The sequence below is a fragment of the Plasmodium sp. gorilla clade G2 genome, assembly GCF_900097015.1.
Source record: "Plasmodium sp. gorilla clade G2 genome assembly, chromosome: 12".
In the NCBI taxonomy this organism is placed as follows: domain Eukaryota; phylum Apicomplexa; class Aconoidasida; order Haemosporida; family Plasmodiidae; genus Plasmodium; species Plasmodium adleri (nom. inval.).
Window position 1 is genome coordinate 1 of NC_041704.1, and position 20,478 is coordinate 20,478.

Sequence of the window (20,478 nt, forward strand, 5' to 3'; positions counted from 1 at the left end):
AATAAATAATTCAATATTTAAAACATTATTTTAATTCATTAATTTTTTTTCGGATATATAAGACAAAAATTCGATATGTATAAAATATATGTTCATTATTATTCTAGTGGTTTCATTTTTTTTTTTTTTTTTTTTTTTTTTTTTGGTGTGTTCTCGTGTATATATATATATATATATATATATATATATATATATTTTTATATATCGTATAATATAATTATATATTTTAGAAAAATATCTTGAAAAAAAAAAAAAAAAATTAAGTGTATGAATATTATTTATTTATATTTACCAACTGGATAATATATAAATATAATATTTGTGTGATTTTTTTTTTTTTTTTTCATAAGAGTAAATATATATATATATTATAGAAAATTATAATTACATATTTATAAATAAGTGTGGGTATACTCTTTTCATGTGTAGTATATATGAGGAATATTATTGAAAAGAATAAAGGAAAAAATATTTTATATTTTTGAATATATTAAAAAAAAAGAAAATATATGTTGCTTTTCAATTTGTGTTTTACATAATATTTGTTTGAAGAGTTATGTTTGTCCTTAAATGTAATAATATATATATATATATATATATATTTATTTATTTATTTATTTATTTATTCAATTTTTAAGATGGTTTTATAAATATTACATATTATGACACAATTATATACGATATTTAAGTGATCCTTCTTTTACGAAAGATATAATTTTAAAAAGAGAAAAAGAATTGTTTCATTTATTAAGAAGAATAAAATTTTAAATATACGATAAAAATTTGGGAAATAAAATAAAGTGAAAATATATTTAATGATTTATTAAATGATGAAAAATATAAAATAAAATGATAAATAATATAAACAGATAAAGATCCAAATATACTTAATAAAATGTATACAATATGTTGGAAATTAATGGATAAAGAAAGAAGGAAATTTTCTTTATTCAAAGTTAATTTTTTTTTTGTATCTTGAAAAATTAATGAAAAAAAAAAAAAAAAAAAAAAAAAATATAAATATTCATTATATTTCTTTTTTAATTTTGAATATGAAACACTATAAAATAATATCCCATAGTTCACATTTTTATTTCCTTTATATAGAAAATAAAAATGATAAGTATATAAAAAAAAAAAGGAAAAAATTATATATATATATTTTTTTACTTTTTAAAAATTATTTAGCAATATATTATTATATATATATATATTTTTTTTTTTATTTTTATTTTATTTATGCTTTGAAAATACTTAAAAAAAACTGATATCGAAAGGATTATAAAGATAAAAATAAATAAATATGTTTGTATGAAAAAAAAAGAAATATATACATAAATATATATATGTATGCTTCAATTTCTATTTAAAATATTTATGTATTTTTTATTTTTATCATTTTTATATAAAGAAAATAATGCTGTATTCTCATTTATTTATTTATTTATTCATTCATTCACTTTACTCTTCTAAATATATGTGTACACTTATTATTATCAATGTATAATAAAAATGATGGAACAGTAACAAAAGTGAAAGCATAAAAAATGATATAGTTGGAAAAATATACATATATATATTTAAAATGTGGTCGTTATCCTTATGGATTTATTGAAAAAGGAAATAATAATATAATATATTAATTTTTTTCTATATATTTGATCTTTAAAAAGTGTACGTATTATTATGTAGAAATATAAAAAACGTCCAATATGGCCTACAAAATTAAATAAATTAAATATATTCTCATATGTTTTAAGAATATAGGATAATTGAATAATCATGGATTTATTTTAAATAAATAAATAAATATATATATGTTATATGTATTATATAAAATTATTAATTTAAAATTATCTCGTAATACATTCATTCGTTGTAATAAATTAATTTGTATATAAATTAAATTATACTATATAAAAAAAAGATAATAATTTTTAAAATTATAAAAATTATATAAATTTTGATTCACATCTAGATACAATAAATAATTTGTAAAAATAATTTTCCTTAATGCACATCTTTTCATGATATTTTTATTCAGGTTTAATAATGAATGAAATATATTATTTATAGGAATATGTTTATATTGTGGTATTGATAAATATATTTTAATTTTAATTTCTTTTTTATGATAAGTTTATTTATATTTTGTAAATATCAGATATGTACAATTTTTTTTTTTAATTTATTATGATATATATATATATATATATATATATATATGTGATATTTAAAAAGAATTCATAAATAAAAAAAAAAATAAAAAGTGCACTAAGTAAATACATGTGTGTTTATTTCATATTACTATTTATTCATCAGTAATATATAGAACAACAACATATTTGTGAATATATATATTACTTATTCTTAAATTGTATAATATATAAAGGTTTTATTAGTTATGTATTAAATGTATTGTTTATATGAAAAAAAAACAAAAACAATAAAGAACAACTTATATTTTTATGAATTAAATGGCTGTTAAAATACATTCTCCAGTATCCAGAAAAAAAATAAGTTCTACTACATATCCTTTATATTTTACTCTTTTTTTCGAAAGGTTAAAAAATTATGTTTCCGATAGGATTAGTAATGTAAAAAATTCAGAAAATTACAATAAATTATGCAGGCATTTAAACTATGACATCGATGATGCACAAGAAATATTTTCTACATATGATTTCTTAAATATTCCTAGAGATGCTAAAGTAGCATCATGGAATAGAAATATTGAAAATCATTTAGAAAGGGAAATGCGTATAAAGTCAGAAAATAAATGTAAAAGAATATATCCTTTTTATCCAAGAATTCAAAGACACAGACGAAAAATGTTGGAAGATTATTGTGAAGAAAGGGATAAAAGAAGAGATGAAGTTAATGCTTCAGATAATTATGAACAAAAATGTTTAGAATTTAACGAATGGGTAATTACGAATGAGAACGCAATTAATAATTCATTTAATAATAATATAACTGATGATGATAGAATTAAAGGAGCATATACTATTGATAATAATTGTACTTTGAGAAAAGCATCTATTTTATTTCCACGAATAGAGTGTAAAAATGAGGAAGAAAAAAAGGAAGACGAACCTGAAGAGGAAACAGACTCTGATGATGAATATAGTGGAGAAGAGGATGAAGGCCCAAAAGAACCTGACGACGAAACAGACTCTGATGATGAAGACCCCAAAGAACCTGAAACTCCGAATCCCCCCCCTGAAAATGAGGGTACTGAGATACCTGGATTTTCTAATTTACCTCCATATGTTGGTTTTAACCATTTACAAACAGAATCTGGAAGGTTTGTACGTGATTCTCCTAGGTTAATATTTGGTATGTATAATAAATTTGTATATTTAATAGTTATAATTTAACTTTTTTCTTTCTTTCTTTTTTTTTCATTATTATTATATGTTATATATTAAATAAAAATAGTGAAATTATTATTTTAATTATGTGAAGATAATATAATATATATAAATTATTATTTATTTTCATTACTTTAGATATGTTCGATAATTTTTTTCAGTTACCAATATTTGGGAAATCCAAAATTACAAGTACTGCAGAAGGTTTTAGCCATATTTTTAATATACGCATTCCACCTACAAATGTTGTAGTACCAACTCCTAAGATTCCACCTACTGGTAATCCTCCTATGCAAGTAACACCATATCTTATATTTATTCCTATAGGTTTGTTAATCCTTCTAATTTCCATAATCCTGAATTTAATGGATAAAGTAAGTAATGAAAAGAAATACATCATATATATGTGTATGTGTATATTAAAAAAAAAATAATAAGAACATTATATTTTTTATAATATATATGTGCACATATATTTTTTTAATTAAATATATATATTTTTCTATTATAGAAAAAAGAAATGATAGCAGTGAGAAAAGAAGAAAAAGTTAAAGTGAAAACTGTGGTTCCTTCTGCTGTGTATATAAGAATAAAAGAATTAGAAAAGTTACGTGAAGAAATAAAGGAAAAGCAAAAAGAAAAATTAAAAAAAAAAATACAGGTTAAAAAAAAAGTTGAAATTATAGAGGATCCTTATAAAATTAAATTATTAGAAAGAAAGAAATGGTTATGGAAAACTATTATAGAAATACATATGTTAATTTTGGAAGAACAAAGAAAAGCAGAATGGGAATTTAATAAAGGAGATTTTTTAAATATATGTATTGATGAATTTTCAAGGCAGGAAAAAAAATCAGATATAAATGTAATAACAAGTGATTTGTTATTTGGTGAAGAAAAAGATGTAGAAACTATATATATGATGAATAAGCAAAGCGATATGTGGTATAGATGGGTTGAACGGCATGAACATATGTTAGAAAAATGGAAAGAAGAAGAATGGTTTTTAAGATTAAAAGAGAGTTGGAGAGATGAAGAAGAAGAGTATATGAAAAGAGCTTATAAAGAATTATTAATTAGTTTAAGAGGTGATAAATATCATATGTCCCAAAGACAAAAAATTATTTGGAGAATATGGATTGCAAAACATCCATTTAGAGTTAGAGAATTTGTTATAGATAAATGGTTTAATAAATTATTTGAAGAGCTTGAAAAGGAAGGTATCATATCGGATGAAGCCATAAGAAATTTTATATCTTTACATGAAGAACAATATGATGAAGAACAAATCGAAGAATTCATAAAATATAAAAAGAAAGTGTTGGTGGTTATATTATGGATAAAAATATATATGTCAATATTGGAGGAATATATAAAGGAAGAAGATATAGAGAGTGAAAAGTTATTTATAGATACATCGTTTGAAGAATTAAAAAAGAAAAAAGAAATAGAAGAAGAAGTGATAGAAGATTTGAAAAAAGATATATATGGAATAGATAAAATGAAAGAACTTGAAAAGTATAAAGGAGAGGATTGGTTTAAGCAAATGCAACAAGATTGGATTAGAAGAGAATATAAATTTGTTTCGTCATATAATTTGGGAAGTGACGATGAAGAGGAGTTTTATGAATTTGTTAAAAAACCAACAATGGAAATACAGAAAGATTTGTTAAAAGAACAATGGAGAAATATAGAATTAAAATGGATTGATGAAGATAATGATGAAGATTGGTTGGAAGATGAATTGTTAAAAAAAAGGAAGTATATAAAACCTGAAGATAAAATGAAACATAGAATAATTAGAGAGGATGATATATATAGCGAAGAATTAAAAATTTATGATGAAATAGAAAAAAGAGGTATTTATTTATTAAATAAAAAGGTATTGAAATGGAAAATCATCATTGAAATACATTTGGAGGTATTATACGATTGTAAAATGGAACAGTGGGAAAAAAATAAAGAAGACTTTTTAGATATATGTATAGAAGAATTAGTAAAAAAACAAAATGAAGATAAAAAAAATAATGAAGATTATGATTATATAACAAATGAAAGTGATATTTACAACATAGTGGAGAATACCAAATCATTTTGGAATATCTGGACAAATAGACACAATTATATGTTAGAAAAATGGAATAAAGAAAATTGGTTTGTTCAATTAAAAAATGAGTGGGATAATGAACAAAATGAATATATGAGAAAAACATACAAAGAATTATTAATTAGTCTTAAGGGTGACAAATATAATATGTCGCAGAGACAAAAAATAATTTGGAGGAAATGGATTGCAAAACATCCTTACAAAATAAATGAAGAAATTATAAATAAATGGTTAAATCATTTATTGGATGAGATAGATAAAAATGGTATTATTAGTGACGAAGCTATAAAAAAATTTTTATCTTTAGAAAAAGATATATCGGATGAGGAGTTACATAAATATAGAAAGAAAAAATTAGAAGTAATTTTGTGGATAAAAATATATATGTCTGTTTTGGAAGAAGAGAAGAATGAAGAATTAGAGAAAAGCAAGGAGTCCTTTTTAAATACATGTATAGATGAGTTAAAAAAGGAAGAATATTCTGAAGAAAATGAAAGAATGATATCAATGGTTGATGAAATGAAAAAGGGATTTCATATATGTGATAAGGTACAAGATGACAAAAAGTGGAAAAATGAAGAATGGTATAATAATTTGAAGAAAGAATGGATAAAAGAAGAAGACAAATATATAAATTCTTTGGATTTAATGGAAAAGAATGAAATATATGAGGATGATTTGTTAAATAATCCCCTTATAGAAGTAGAAAAAGGTGTATTATTAAAACATTGGAAAGATATGTATATAAAATGGATTGATGAAGATAATGAAAGGGATTGGTTGCGTATCGCAATAGATAAAGATAATATAAACACAGACGAAATGAATGAGGACATAAATAGAATGATCGAGTTGAATAAATTAAACGATTATTCAAATAAATTGCATGATAATAAAAGTATCAAATGGAAAACTATCATAGAAATTCATATGGAAGTTTTGAACGACTGCAAAAATGAAGAGTGGGAAATGAATAAAGGGGACTTTTTAGAAATATGCTTGCAAGAATTTGGAAATATTGAAAATAAGGAATATTCCCATATTATAAATAACATGTTAATGATAGGAGACCTAGAATATAAACATTTAAATGTGGATGCAATAGATAGACAAAATAATTTGTGGAATAGATGGATAGAAAGACATAGATATATGTTGGAAAAATGGAAAAAAGAAAAATGGTTTATTATATTGAAAGAGAATTGGAAGAATGAAGAGAATAAATATATGAGAAAAGCTTATTTAGAATTGTTGATTAGTTTAAGAGAGGATGTTAAAAATCCAATGTTACAAAGGCAAAAAATTATATGGAGAAAGTGGATTGCAAAAAATTTATATCATATAGAATCAAATGTTATAAAAAAATGGTTTGATAAATTATTAGAAGAAATTGAAAGAAAAGGAGTTATAGATTTAGATGAATGTAAAAATTTAATGCAGTTGGAAGAAGATGACGAATATTTGGAAGAATTAAAAGAATATAGGAAAAAAAAATTAATATGTATCATATGGATAAAAATATATATGATGATAATTGAGGAACACAAAAAGGAGGAATGTTTAGAAAGTAAAGAAATATTTTTGGATACATGTGTAGATGAATTGAAAAGAAATGAAAATTTAGAGGGTAACGAATTATGTGTGGATGATATGAAAAAAAGTATCCTATTAAATGATCAAAAAGAAGAAATAGAAAAATTAAAAATGAAAAAATGGTATAAAGATTTGAAGAAAGAATGGATAATTGAGGAAGATAGATATTTCAGATCAATAATAAATGAAGAAGATGATGAAGAATATAAAGATATAATAAGAAAGCCATTAAGAGATGTTGAAAAAAAAATATCAAAAAAGCATTGGGATGATATTCAATTAAAATGGATAGATGAAGATAACGAAAGGGATTGGTTAAAAATTGCAAGTAATGAAAATGAAGAAGATAATTACGCTTATACAAGAAATAGGAAGAAAAAATATATGAATATTTATAGTGAATATTATAAAAGGAATAGAAAAAAAAGTGGAAATAATATATGTGAAAAAATAAGTAAAATAAATAGAATAAATATAGAAAAGGAAATATTGAATCATGATATGGAAAATACTTATCAAGAAGCAGATGACTATAAATTAAAGAATGAATATTTTGATATTTGCTTTGATTTGTTGAAAGAAGGAAATATGTATTATACAAATTTATGGATAAAAAATAAAACAATTGATGATTCATATGAATATTTGGATAATATATTAAATAAAATGTTGGAGAAACATAAATTATTGTTATATAATATGAAAGAAAAAAATAAGATATTAATTGATGAACTGGAAAAAGAGGAATGGTTTATTAATTTGTGGAATGATTGGAATGAAGAAAGAAATAATCATATGAAAAATATACCATATAAATATAATATTACAAAAGTTTTTGATGACGAATTAAAATATTTATATATTGAAGAAGAGAAAGAAATATGGAAAGAATGGATATTAAAAAATATAAATAATATAGAGGAATGGGAACATGAATACTGGTTTAATGATTTATTAGAAAGATATGAAATGTTTACAATTGATTTTAGTGATGAAATATATAGTATAGAATTAGAAAATTATTTGAAAGAGAAAATATTAAAAGTAGCATTGCTAATAGATATATTTATGGCAATTTTAGATACAAGTTTTAATGAAGTGAGTGAGGAGAATAATGAATATTTTACAAAATCGGAAATGGAAAATATGGAATATGATATGATATATGATTACAATGATGAAGAGGAAAAAATAAAAATAAGAGAATGGTTTGAAAAATGTATAACTGAAACACAAAATGGAAAGATAGCCAAAAAGAATAAAATGAAAAAAGTATCATTTCAAAAAGAATTAGAAGAAAAAGGAATTATGAGCGAAAAATTAGAAGGTGAAACTTCTGTATATAATAAACAATTGATAGAACAAAAAATGAATATATTAAAAGAAAGTTATAATAGAAATGAGGATAATAAATCCATGATATGAAGGAATAATAACCAGTGTAATAAAAAGGTGACTAATTAATTATAAATATTTTGTTATATATGGTACAAAGAGTTATGATACATAAGATGCTATATATAAATTAAAATATTGATATGTTTTTTTTTATTGTGAGGATTGTAAACATAATATATTTTATTAATGCATCCATAGACATACATTTGTCAATTTGTTTATATATATATATATATATGTATATTTATTTATTATATATATATTTTTTTTTGCTCAATAATTTTACTTTCAAATGTTTTACACCCTTAAATATTGTTGTAAAAATGTTCATATTGGTTATTCTTAATATATATTTAATAATTACATACAATATTTATACAATCTTTTAATTTTATTTTTATAAATTTATTTAAAATAAACTTCTTTTTAATTATGCTTGAATTTTTTTTTTTTTTTAAATGAGTATCTTCATTATTTAATTATATATATATATATATATATATATATATATTTATTCTTCATTTAAGGAAAATGATTTATTTTCCACAAATTATTGTAGGAATAATGAAAAAATTTATTTTAATTTAAAAAAAAAAAAAATATATATATATATTTTTAATGATGAAATATGAATAATTATATTAACATTTTTGAATGTTCATAAAAAGAAAAAAAAAAATATAGTATGTTGGAAAATTACGCTCTATGAATATATATATATATATATATATATAATATTCCTTATATATTTTAATTTATTTTATTTCATTTTATTCATTTCATTTTTTAAAATAATATATTAAATTTATTAATTTTTTTATTTATATATATATAAAAATGTATGTTTATATTGATATATATAAATATATGTATGTGCACATTTTTGTTTTGAAGGGAAAATTTAGAAGGGGTATACACTTTTATAAATATAAATTATTTTAGTTGTCCCAACGATCCAGTGGGAAGGTATGTAAGTTTTCTTTGAAGTGACCCAGGTTCGATTCCGCGTCCTTGAGTTTCTGAGATAAAAAGTTGCAGTCCAAGATACTGAAGTTTCGTTCGGAATGGGCAACGCCATTTTTTTTGTTTTTTTAATATATATATATATATATATATATGTGTAGCATTTATCATATTTAATATTATTAAAATTAAATAAAAAAAAAAAATATATATTTTTTAATGTAAATATTAAAAAAATATATGAAAATAATATAAGGAATTATTCATTTTTTTAAATAATCAAAGTTAAAAAAAAAAAAAAAAAAAGTTGATATTTTATATTTTCCCAGCCTTGTAATATAATTATACATAAGATGTTAATATTCTTTTTATAAACAATATTAATTATTTTAATGATTTTTTTTTTTTTTTTTTTTTTTTTTTTTTTTTTAATGAAAAAATATATGTTAAAGTACAGGTATGTTTTATATGTGTGTAAATTGAAATTTTTTATAAAATTTTTTGAAATTTATATTAATGTCCGAATAATTGGTATTAGTATTACTACATAAAGAATACCAAGATTAATGTATATAGAAAAAGGAAAAATTATATATATATATATACATATGTATATATATATATGTATATATTTTTCATGTATAATTTCAAAAAGTATATATTCTTTTATTTTACATAAAAAATTTTATGCTCATGATGATATTGTTACTCATTTGATTCAGTTTGTTGAAAAACGTATAGACATAAAATACGTACTTGATAAGTTAAAATATATTTTAAGTTGTGTCTAGGAGATTGAAAAAGATTAATTTAATTAATATTATATATTTTTATAAATAATTAATTTTTTTTTTCTTTTTTTTGGACCTTTATATATGTATTCCTTTAAAATAAATAAATATAAAAGTAGAAATAAAAATGAAAATAACAAAATTTTAAAATTATATATTTTATTATGTACATTAACATTCATATACAACATAACGTTTTGGAATACTTGTAAAATTTTTTTTTTTCTCATTTCATTTTATTTATTTATTTATATAAATATTGTAGTATTCCATAATAATTTGCATTAATATTTGATATATTAAGTTGAAAATATAATAATTTATACTGTTTTCATTTTTTTTTGATATGTGAGAAATAAAAAAATATTTTTGTTATAAAAAAGAATAGGAAAAACTGCTCTATTTTTATAAATATTTAATATTCATAAATGAAAAATTATAAAATTAAGAAGATACGTACAAAAAATAATGTTAGTGATATAAGGAAGGATAAGTTTATGTATAAATGTACTAGTTTATGGAGTATGTATATTACATACATTTCTGATTATATGTATATAAATAAAAATAAAATAAAATAAATAAATAAATATAAATATATGTATATAATATTTTTTTAATTATAGTACTAATTTTATATAAGAAAATTTGGGTACCATTTTAAAAATGTGTACTCCTTTTTTTGGGGGAGGGTTCAAGAAAATTGTGAATTGGGAAAGAAAAAGATAAAAATGGAAAGAATTCAATTTAATAAAATATAAGTACTTTTGGAAAAGTATAAGGTTAAATATATTCTATCGAATAAAAGAAGAGAATATTTATTATATCACGAATAATATACTAATATATAGAAATATTAAGACAATGTTCTACATATTTCAACTGTATAAATAATATATATATCTATATATATGTATATTTTTATTTATATTATAATTATATTTCCACTTAATATTTATTCTTATTTAATAACGGTTTTTATTATTTATAAAAAATAATATATTTTTTTTATATATATATTGAAAAAAAGTGCGCATTAAAATTAATATCATTAAAACACGTGAGAACTATATTATTTTAAGAAAATGAGAAAAAAAATATAATTTATATTATAAAAATATATATGAAATAAAAAAATACGCAAATAAAAAAAAAAAAAAAAAATAACCTCAAATAAATTACAATGCTATAAAAACCCCATACAACCTTGGAATACATAACTATAAACCAAAAAAAAAATTATGTTTATTTTTTTTTTTTATATATTGTTCATATGATATTCTGAAAAATATATATAATAAATATATTATTTTTTTCAATATTTGGTGTTAAAGGATATTTTAAATTTTGAAAAGGTGCTTCTTATAAAAAAATTTTTTTTTTTTTTTTTTTTCTTGCACGTTATATATAAAAATAAATGAAGAAAATGGATAGAAAGTTTCTTTTGAAGTCTTTTCTTTTCAAATATATTGTTGTAGTTATTATAGGAATATTGTGTATGGGAATATTAGTAAGTGAATATATATATATATATATATATATATATATATTTTCCCCTTTATGTTTATATTTTATTATTACATTTTATGATCCTGTTTTATTATAACATTTTGTTTATTTTATTTTTTATAGAATTTATCAATTGATAGAAAAAAGAAAGTATCATCAATTAAATCATCTGAAATATGTCAAAGGAAACTGTATGAATTACAAAAGGGTGGTAAAGGAACAAAAAAGGATACAAAATTAAAAAATAAATTGGAAGGTACAGATGAAAAGGAGAATAATAAAAATAGTTGTAACATTTTAAGTAATGAAGACTTATTAAGTAGAATAAATCAGAAGTATTTAAAAAAGATTTTAAATAAGGAAGACCCCTTAAAAGTTGCAAGTTCTGATAAAGAAAAAATTAAAGACAAAGTTATAAATTATAATGATCTTACCAAACATTTAAATAGAAAGGAAGTTTTAGCTGTGCTCGAAACTATAAATGAAAATACACCAAAAAATGACCTTATAAATATATGGAGTCATGTGGTTGGAATAAATAGAGAAGAAATGGATAAAATTATAGATAAAATAATATCCTATACAGAACATTATATAAATAATTATAATGAGAACAATATAAGTATGAATGAAATAAAAACCTATTTAAATATGAATTCAAAAGGTTGGAATGATTTTAAAATTCAATGTGTTAAAAAAATAGCATGTGATGATTTTGTTTTTAGTCAATCTTTTTATAAAATCCTAAAAAAAGAAAAGAAAATAGAGGAAATCAAAAAATTAATTGAATCATATATAAAATATGCTGATGATATAAAGAAAAAAGAATATGAAAGTTATATAAATTGGTTTCATTGTTTTATTGACCAATACGTTACTTATATAAGAAAATAAAAAGCTATACAAAATTGATCATGAATATATATATAAAGAATATTATGGTAATATAAATAATGAAAAACATCAAATTTATTTATAAAACAAATAATACATATATATATATATATATATATATATATATATATTTTATTATACCTTATTCGTGTGAATTCAGGTAAAATTATATTTGTACGAATTATATATTATTCTATGCATGTGTGGTTTATAATTTTTGTTTGTATTCATCCCAACGTTTTTGTTCTTACAAGTATGTCCTTATTATTGTACGTTTCATATTGACATAGAACTATATAAACATATATACACGTGTAAATAAACAAATAAATATATATATAACCCATATTAGTTCAATTTAAATTAGATAAAATTAGTTCTTTAATAAAATATATAGAAGGAACATAGTATCAATTAAGAATTTAGATTGTAAAAAATTAAAATAAAAATTTTAAAGATTTAAACTATTTTATCAATTTTAAGTAATTATTTATATATTTTTCTAATGACACAAAAAAAAAAAAAAATTATAAAATAATAATATTTAGGTTATGCATTTTATTAGGAGAAAGTGTATTCGTATGCATATGATTATGCTCAAAAATATTGTGTTATCAATAGTTGAAGAAAAACGATATTTGTTTGTATATAAAAATGACATACATTATTATTTATTATTATTATTATTTTTATTTTGATTTTTTTTTTCCATTAAATAAAATGGAAAAAAATATATAATAAAATATTTTCAATTGATTGATTACCAATACATATATTCATTTTTATATAATATAATATTTTTGATGATTTGTTTTTCTATTTTATAATGTGAAATATATTTAATTAATAATAATAAAAATAAAAAAAAAAAAAAAAAAAACAGAATAAAATATTGAAAATATAATGTTTTACATTTAAGTGTTTATTATTGGTTTAATAGTTGAAAATATTTTCTTTTGATATAAATTATATACATAATTTTAATAAATGTATATTAATATATATATATATATATTAAAACTCTAACATTTCTACTATATATTATTTTATGAAACTTTATTGTAGATATTTTTGTCTCTCAGGATAACATTTATAATAAAGTTCTTCTTCCACATTTTGAAAATCTATAAGGAAACTAAGTTCAGGATGGTTATGGTATTTTTTAATATGTTTTTTTATAGATCTGTATAAAATATATTGTCTTCTTGGATATGTGTTTGTAATATATAGATATATAAATTCTTTAAAATCATCTTTGACACTATTTTTAAGATCCAAAGTATCTATTAACTTATTTGCATGTTCTATCCTGGAACGATTTAACATATAAAAGATATCTGTTTTATTATCTACATTATTTGATGGACCTGTGTTATGTCTTTGTTCATTACTCCTTGTTGGTTTTATTGGATTAGTCTTTGAAGATTTTTCTTTTCCTTTTTTTGGTGTTGTTGATTGGGAATCCTCTTTTTGTGTTATTTCAGTATTTTCAGTATTGATACTAGAAGAATTCTGAGTGTTTTCTTTTATTTTTTTCTTTTTATGACTTTTTGGTGGATGTGATATGGAGGATTGAGCCAATGATCGAAAAGGTATTATGTTTGTTTCATTGAATATGTTTTTTTGGTTTTGAATAACAATTTGTTGAATATCCTGTAAATAAATAAATATATATAAATATTACTATAATAAATATTATATTATTCATTTATAATGAATTTTTAATAAATATAAAAACAGCAAATATCACATATATTAATTATATTACATTTTGAGGAGTTAGTATATAAAACAACAGAGGGGAGATAACGAACAATTTTTTTAGAACAAGCATTTTCAGGAATAATAATAATAAAAATATATTAGTATTATTTGAAATATCTGAAAAATAAAATTTGTAAAACTTTATATTATTAATAAAAAAAAAAAAAATATATATATATGTAATAATTTATTTATTTATTTTTTTTTTTTTTTTTTTTTTTTTTTTTAAATAATATTAAATATATAAATTATTTTATAAAATAATTTGTCTTTAATTAAAAATATTATATATTTAAAATTATAATATTTTAATATTTATTAAAATTAGTCTTTTAAATTATTATAATTGTATTAATATAAATATTATAATATAATTAAAAATAAATTATTTCAATTATATATTTTTATAAGGTTGCATTAAAATGAAAGTAAATAATTTAATTTTATAGAAGGAATATTTTTATTTATCGTATGTTGTTTTATATATTATATTTTTTTTAAGAATAAAGAATTCATTAATAATCATTCAAAATATATATACGTTTCAGATTATTAACAATTTTTATTTAATATATAAATATGTATTTCTAATATATTATTTTTTTTTAATAATTTTTTCAAATATATATATAATATAATCTTTATATAAATATATTGTATTATTATTATTTTATGCATGTTATATTGAATTCATTTCAAACTGTTAATTTGAATATAATTTAATATGTTTATTATTAAAGGCATATTTAAATATTATAGCTAAAATATATTTATATGAAAAATTATTTTTTATAATTATTGATTTTTTAAAAGATATATAAAATTAGAATTAATTAAAATATTTTTTAATATTATAAATATATTTTATTCATATGTTTTTAATAGATAATATTATAATTTTTCAAGGCCATTATGTAATGATTATAAAAAAAAAAAAAAAAAAAAAATACAAATAATAATAATTGAGCTATAATTTATTATTATTATTTTTTTTAATATAAGAAATAAAATCGTAATATTTATAAATTACGTAAAAAAAAAAATATAATAATTTATCTAAAATTTATTGTTATATTATTTATTTATATCTAATAACATATTATATATATATATATATATATATATATATATTTTTCGTCTATAATTAAAATAAAATATACAACCACAAAATTGTTTTTTGTTTGTTCTGTTCGATCTGTATTATATATATTTTATTTATAAAATACATTTTATTTTTAATAATAAAAAAATATATATTTTTTAAGAACAATGAAATAAATATAATTAATGTATATTATAGTTTTATTATACAATATATTATTTTGTATTATTATATTTTATTATATATATTTTGACATGCTTAATTAATAATATTTCATTTAAAATAATTTTTTCAATTAAATCTAATAAATTAATTATAGAATGTAATAAATATATAATATATTTATTTTTATATTATTAGGATTTATTTGAAAGAATCTTTACAAATATAAAGAAATATATATGTAATATATTTTTAATTAAATTATTGTTTTTGAGAAATTATTATTTTCATTGTTTCTTTATTTGTTTTTTTTATATTTATATAAATTTATTACATGAACATGTTTTTAAATAAAACAATTCAAAATATATAGTTATAATAAATAATTTTATATATGGTAGTATTGAAGAAAATTATTTCTGGTCATATATAAAATATACAATTATTAGATTAAAGTTATGATAACGTAAATCATGTATATAAATAAATCATGTGGAAAAATAATAAAAAAAGAAAACTATATCTTTCAAATTCTTTATTATATATGCACAATATTATGTGTAATATTATTTATTTGTAATAAGGTACGATAAAAAAAAAAAAAATATTAATAAAAAGAATATTCATTGAATGAAAATAATTATATATATATATATATATATATATATATATATATATTTAATATAAATTAATACATGAACAAATATATGTATAATATATATATATATATATTTTTTTTTTTTTTTTTTTTTACATAGTATGGAATAAAATATAATAAGCGAGATGTCTGGAATCCTAATTTTATACCATATAGACATCAGAGAATTTTGATACAAACAGGAGAATTATCACCAACACAAGTGGATGTACTAAGGAAAACATTAATAACAGATTTATCAGGTGGTAGTTCTATAGGAAGACAACAAACTTTGTTAAGTAATAAACTAGATGATGATCCTATAACAAAAAAATTGATGGAAAGAGGAATTTTAAAAACTAACATAACAGAAAAGAAGGAAATAAAAATTCAAGAAAAAGAAAAGGAACAACCAGAGGAAGTTGTAGAATATGAAGAAATTGAAGTTGATGAGGATGAAGAAGTGGAATATGTAGAAATTGAAGTAGATGAAGATGAAGAAGTAGAATATGAAGTAGTTGAAATAGAGGTAGATGATAATGAAGAAGTAGAATATGAAGTAGTTGAAGTTGAGGTAGATGATGATGATGAAGAGGTAGAATATTCAGAAGAAGAATTAGATGAAGATATAGAAGAACAAATAGAAGAAAAAAAAGAAAGTACACAACTAAAAATGGAATCCATAGAAAAGAAACCATTAGAAATTAAAGAAACGCAAAAATATCCATTCACAACGGATTCACAAAAGGGAATAGACCCATTTAAAAAAAATGAAATAAAATCTTATGATCCTTTTAAAAAGGATATGGCTAAACCAGAAGATAATTTAAAAAAAGAAGAAAGTAAACCGTATGATCCTTTTAAAAAGGATATGGCTAAACAAGAGGATAATTTAAAAAAAGAAGAAAGTAAAGGATATGATCCTATAAAAAGAGATGTAACACAAACGCAAGATAATTTAAGAAAAGACGAAAGAAAACCATATGATCCTTTAAAAAGAGATGTAACACAAATGCAAGATAATTTAAGAAAAGACGAAAGAAAACCATATGATCCTTTAAAAAGAGATGTAACGAAAGCTCAAGATAATTTAATAAGAGATGAAATAATAATACAAGATACATTTAAAGCCGATGCTATAAAAGCACAAGATATTTTAAAAAGGCACGAAACAATAATACAAGATACATTTAAAGAAGATTCTATAAAAGCACAAGATAATTTAAGACGAGATAAAATAATAATAGAAGATTCGTTTAAAAAAGAAGAAAGAAAATCTCCAAATACATTAAAAAGGGATGAAATAATAATACAAGATACATTTAAAGAAGGTTCTATAAAAGCACAAGATATTTTAGAAAGGCACGAAACAATAGTACAAGATACATTTAAAGAAGATTCTATAAAAGCCCAAGATAATTTAAGACGAGATAAAATAATAATAGAAGATTCTTTTAAAAAAGAAGAAAGGAAATCTCCAAATACATTAAAAAGGGATGAAATAATAATACAAGATAATTTGGGGAGAGATAAAATAATAGTACAAGATCCTTTAAAAAAAGAAGAAAGGAAACCAATAGATATGCTAAAGAAAGAAGACGTGAAACCGAAAGATCCTTTAAAAAAAGAGGAAGTGAAACTAACAGATAATTTAAAGAAAGAAGAAGTGAAACCAATAGATACTTTAAAGAAAGAAGAATCGAAACCTAAAGATCCTTTAAAAAAAGAAGTAAAACCAACAGATACTTTAAAGAAAGAAGAAGTGAAACCTAAAGATCCTTTAAAAAAAGAGGAAGTAAAACCAACAGATTTGTTAAAAAAAGAAGAATCGAAACCTAAAGATCCTTTAAAAAAAGAGGAAGTAAAACCAACAGATTTGTTAAAAAAAGAAGAATCGAAACCTAAAGACCCTTTAAAACGAGATGAAGAACAAAAGGAAGGTTTAAACCAATTAGATAAAATTAAAATTAATAGAGTTGAAGATAAATTCAAAATACAAATTCCTCATATAAAGTCAAAATTTATTGAAAGTACAATAAAAGATATTTTGAAAGCAGAATATGAAGATGCAGATGAAGATTTAACAAGAAAATATAGAATGATAGAACTTATGAATTTATATTTTGATGAAATGGATAAGTTTCATCAAAGTGATATATATACAGTTATTGAAAAATATAGTAAACAAAAAGAATATAGTTCTATTATGACACGTATGTTTAAGGAGTTTATGGAAACACACCGTATAAGTTCTATATTAAGTAAAACTATGCTGGTAGAATTTGGATTAATTATTCTTCTTACACTAGGTATAGGAATAGCAGTTATGGCATCTGCTGGTGCTTTGGGTTGCCCTATATTAGGGGGAGCATGTGTCTTGTTTTCATTGCCATTTCCATTTTTATTAATTATAAGGGGTCAAAAGACAAAAGCATTTAAAGACAAATATTTTAAAATTAAAGGTATAAAATATATCGCGAAGTCGTTTACTAATACAAATAAATCTGAAGATAAAGAAGAAAAAACATGGAATAGAAAAAATAGCACCTTGTTCAAAGGAATTCAACAAATGGTAAAAGAGAAATTCGATACAGGAAATGTAGTAGGAAAAAAACACCCCCAAAATACTACAAATAAAGCACCACAGAAAAATATACAAAATAAACAACATCAACAAAATACACAAAATAAGCTACATCAACAAAATGCACAAAATAAAGTACCTCAACAAAATATACAAAATAAAGCAGCTCAACAAAATAGGCAAAATAAAACTCCTGTACAAAATGATTATTCAAAACATAATGGAAAAGGTCCTAACCAAATTAATAGACCTAATCCAAATAGACATGTACAATCATTAAGATGATTTTGTAAAAATAAAAAAAATGTTATTTATGAATATATATATAAACTAGAATAATTTAAATATTTTGTTAAAATGTAATTGATTAAAACAGTAAATAAAAAATTATTTTTTTTAATATAAATTTTTAATTATCATTTTATTTATTTTTTTTATGTATTATACTATTTAAAATAAATTATGTTATAAACATATTTATATATTATATATGAAATATTTCAAGTTTAATATATTTTATTTATTATTTTAATTAATAATTAATATATTTTTGTTCATAGGAAGGAATTTTTTTCTTTATATATTTTTTTGTTTCTACCATATTCTATAATGAATATCTTAAATTATTTATATTTAAAAGAAAAAAAATTAAAACTTATTTTGTATTTAAGATTTTTTTTTTTTTTTTTTTTTTTTTTTGTAGTATTTTGTTTTTTATTATTATTAAAAATCATATAATTCGATATATGAACGTGTACAATAAAATGCAAGATCTTATTTAATATATATAAATATATTTCTTATAATTTAATTAAAGGATTAAAACTAATTAAAAACTAGGTTTATAATATTCTCTTGATTGAATGAATTCAAGATAAACATTATCATATAAAATAAATAGATAAGTATTATCATTTATAATAAATAAATAAATATTAATAATTTATGAAATAAAATAATAATACATATTATATATATTTATATATGTATTTAATTAAATTGTTTCTTGTTATTTGTCATTAAACATATATATTACACATTAATAATATAATACTTTGGTAAATTTTAAGATTGCATGTATTTATTTAATGAGAAAATAATTTAAGATACACTATTATAATAGCTCAAATTAGGTTCGAAGAATATATAAATAAATATATATATATAATGTAATTATTTCTTGTTATATGTTATTAAAGATATATTTTACACTTTTGAAATAATATTATTTTTTATATTTTAATATTTCATATTTTTATTTAATGCCAATATAACTTATGATATACTATTATAAAAGCCCAAATTATGTATTTTATGAATATATCTATTAATTAATTTTTTTTTTTGTTTGTTTTATAATAATTTAGATATAATTTATAGTAATGTTATTTACTATGAAGTGTGTATTAATATTTTAATTTCTATAAATATATTATTATAAATATATATATATGAATACAAATTTTATATTAAATTGTGAAAAACAATATAGCATATATATTTTGAACTTTTATTTTATATTTTATCTAATATTATTCATTCATATGTTTCATAAAACTTTAAATATATATTTGTGTAATTTCTACATAATAGTAATAGA

At 19.4% G+C, this 20,478-nt stretch overlaps 4 protein-coding genes and 1 non-coding gene across 5 annotated transcripts; 4 read left to right on the forward strand and 1 right to left on the reverse strand.

The window, feature by feature from the left end:
- Positions 1-2,477: 2,477 nt before the first annotated feature.
- PADL01_1200100 (surface-associated interspersed protein 8.3 (SURFIN 8.3)) lies at positions 2,478-8,499 on the forward strand (the record flags this gene model as incomplete). The annotated part of the gene is made up of 3 exons (XM_028682946.1): positions 2,478-3,339; positions 3,513-3,748; positions 3,886-8,499. The coding sequence occupies 3 exons, from the start codon at positions 2,478-2,480 to the stop codon at positions 8,497-8,499; spliced, it is 5,712 nt and encodes a 1,903-aa protein (XP_028539173.1).
- Positions 8,500-9,403: 904 nt separating this feature from the next.
- Positions 9,404-9,549, forward strand: PADL01_1200200. Its single transcript, XR_003699367.1, has one exon. It is a non-coding gene; the product is annotated as an H/ACA snoRNA (non-coding RNA).
- Positions 9,550-11,643: 2,094 nt separating this feature from the next.
- Positions 11,644-12,629, forward strand: PADL01_1200300 (Plasmodium exported protein (PHISTa), unknown function; the record flags this gene model as incomplete). The annotated part of the gene is made up of 2 exons (XM_028682947.1): positions 11,644-11,736; positions 11,859-12,629. The coding sequence occupies 2 exons, from the start codon at positions 11,644-11,646 to the stop codon at positions 12,627-12,629; spliced, it is 864 nt and encodes a 287-aa protein (XP_028539174.1).
- Positions 12,630-13,685: 1,056 nt separating this feature from the next.
- On the reverse strand, positions 13,686-14,463 carry PADL01_1200400 (Plasmodium exported protein (hyp12), unknown function; the record flags this gene model as incomplete). The annotated part of the gene is made up of 2 exons (XM_028682949.1): positions 13,686-14,282; positions 14,398-14,463. The coding sequence occupies 2 exons, from the start codon at positions 14,461-14,463 to the stop codon at positions 13,686-13,688; spliced, it is 663 nt and encodes a 220-aa protein (XP_028539175.1).
- A 1,588-nt stretch (positions 14,464-16,051) lies between these two features.
- PADL01_1200500 (Plasmodium exported protein, unknown function) lies at positions 16,052-19,163 on the forward strand (the record flags this gene model as incomplete). The annotated part of the gene is made up of 2 exons (XM_028682950.1): positions 16,052-16,054; positions 16,416-19,163. 2 exons carry the CDS (start codon positions 16,052-16,054, stop codon positions 19,161-19,163), a joined length of 2,751 nt encoding a protein of 916 aa, XP_028539176.1.
- Positions 19,164-20,478: the final 1,315 nt, after the last annotated feature.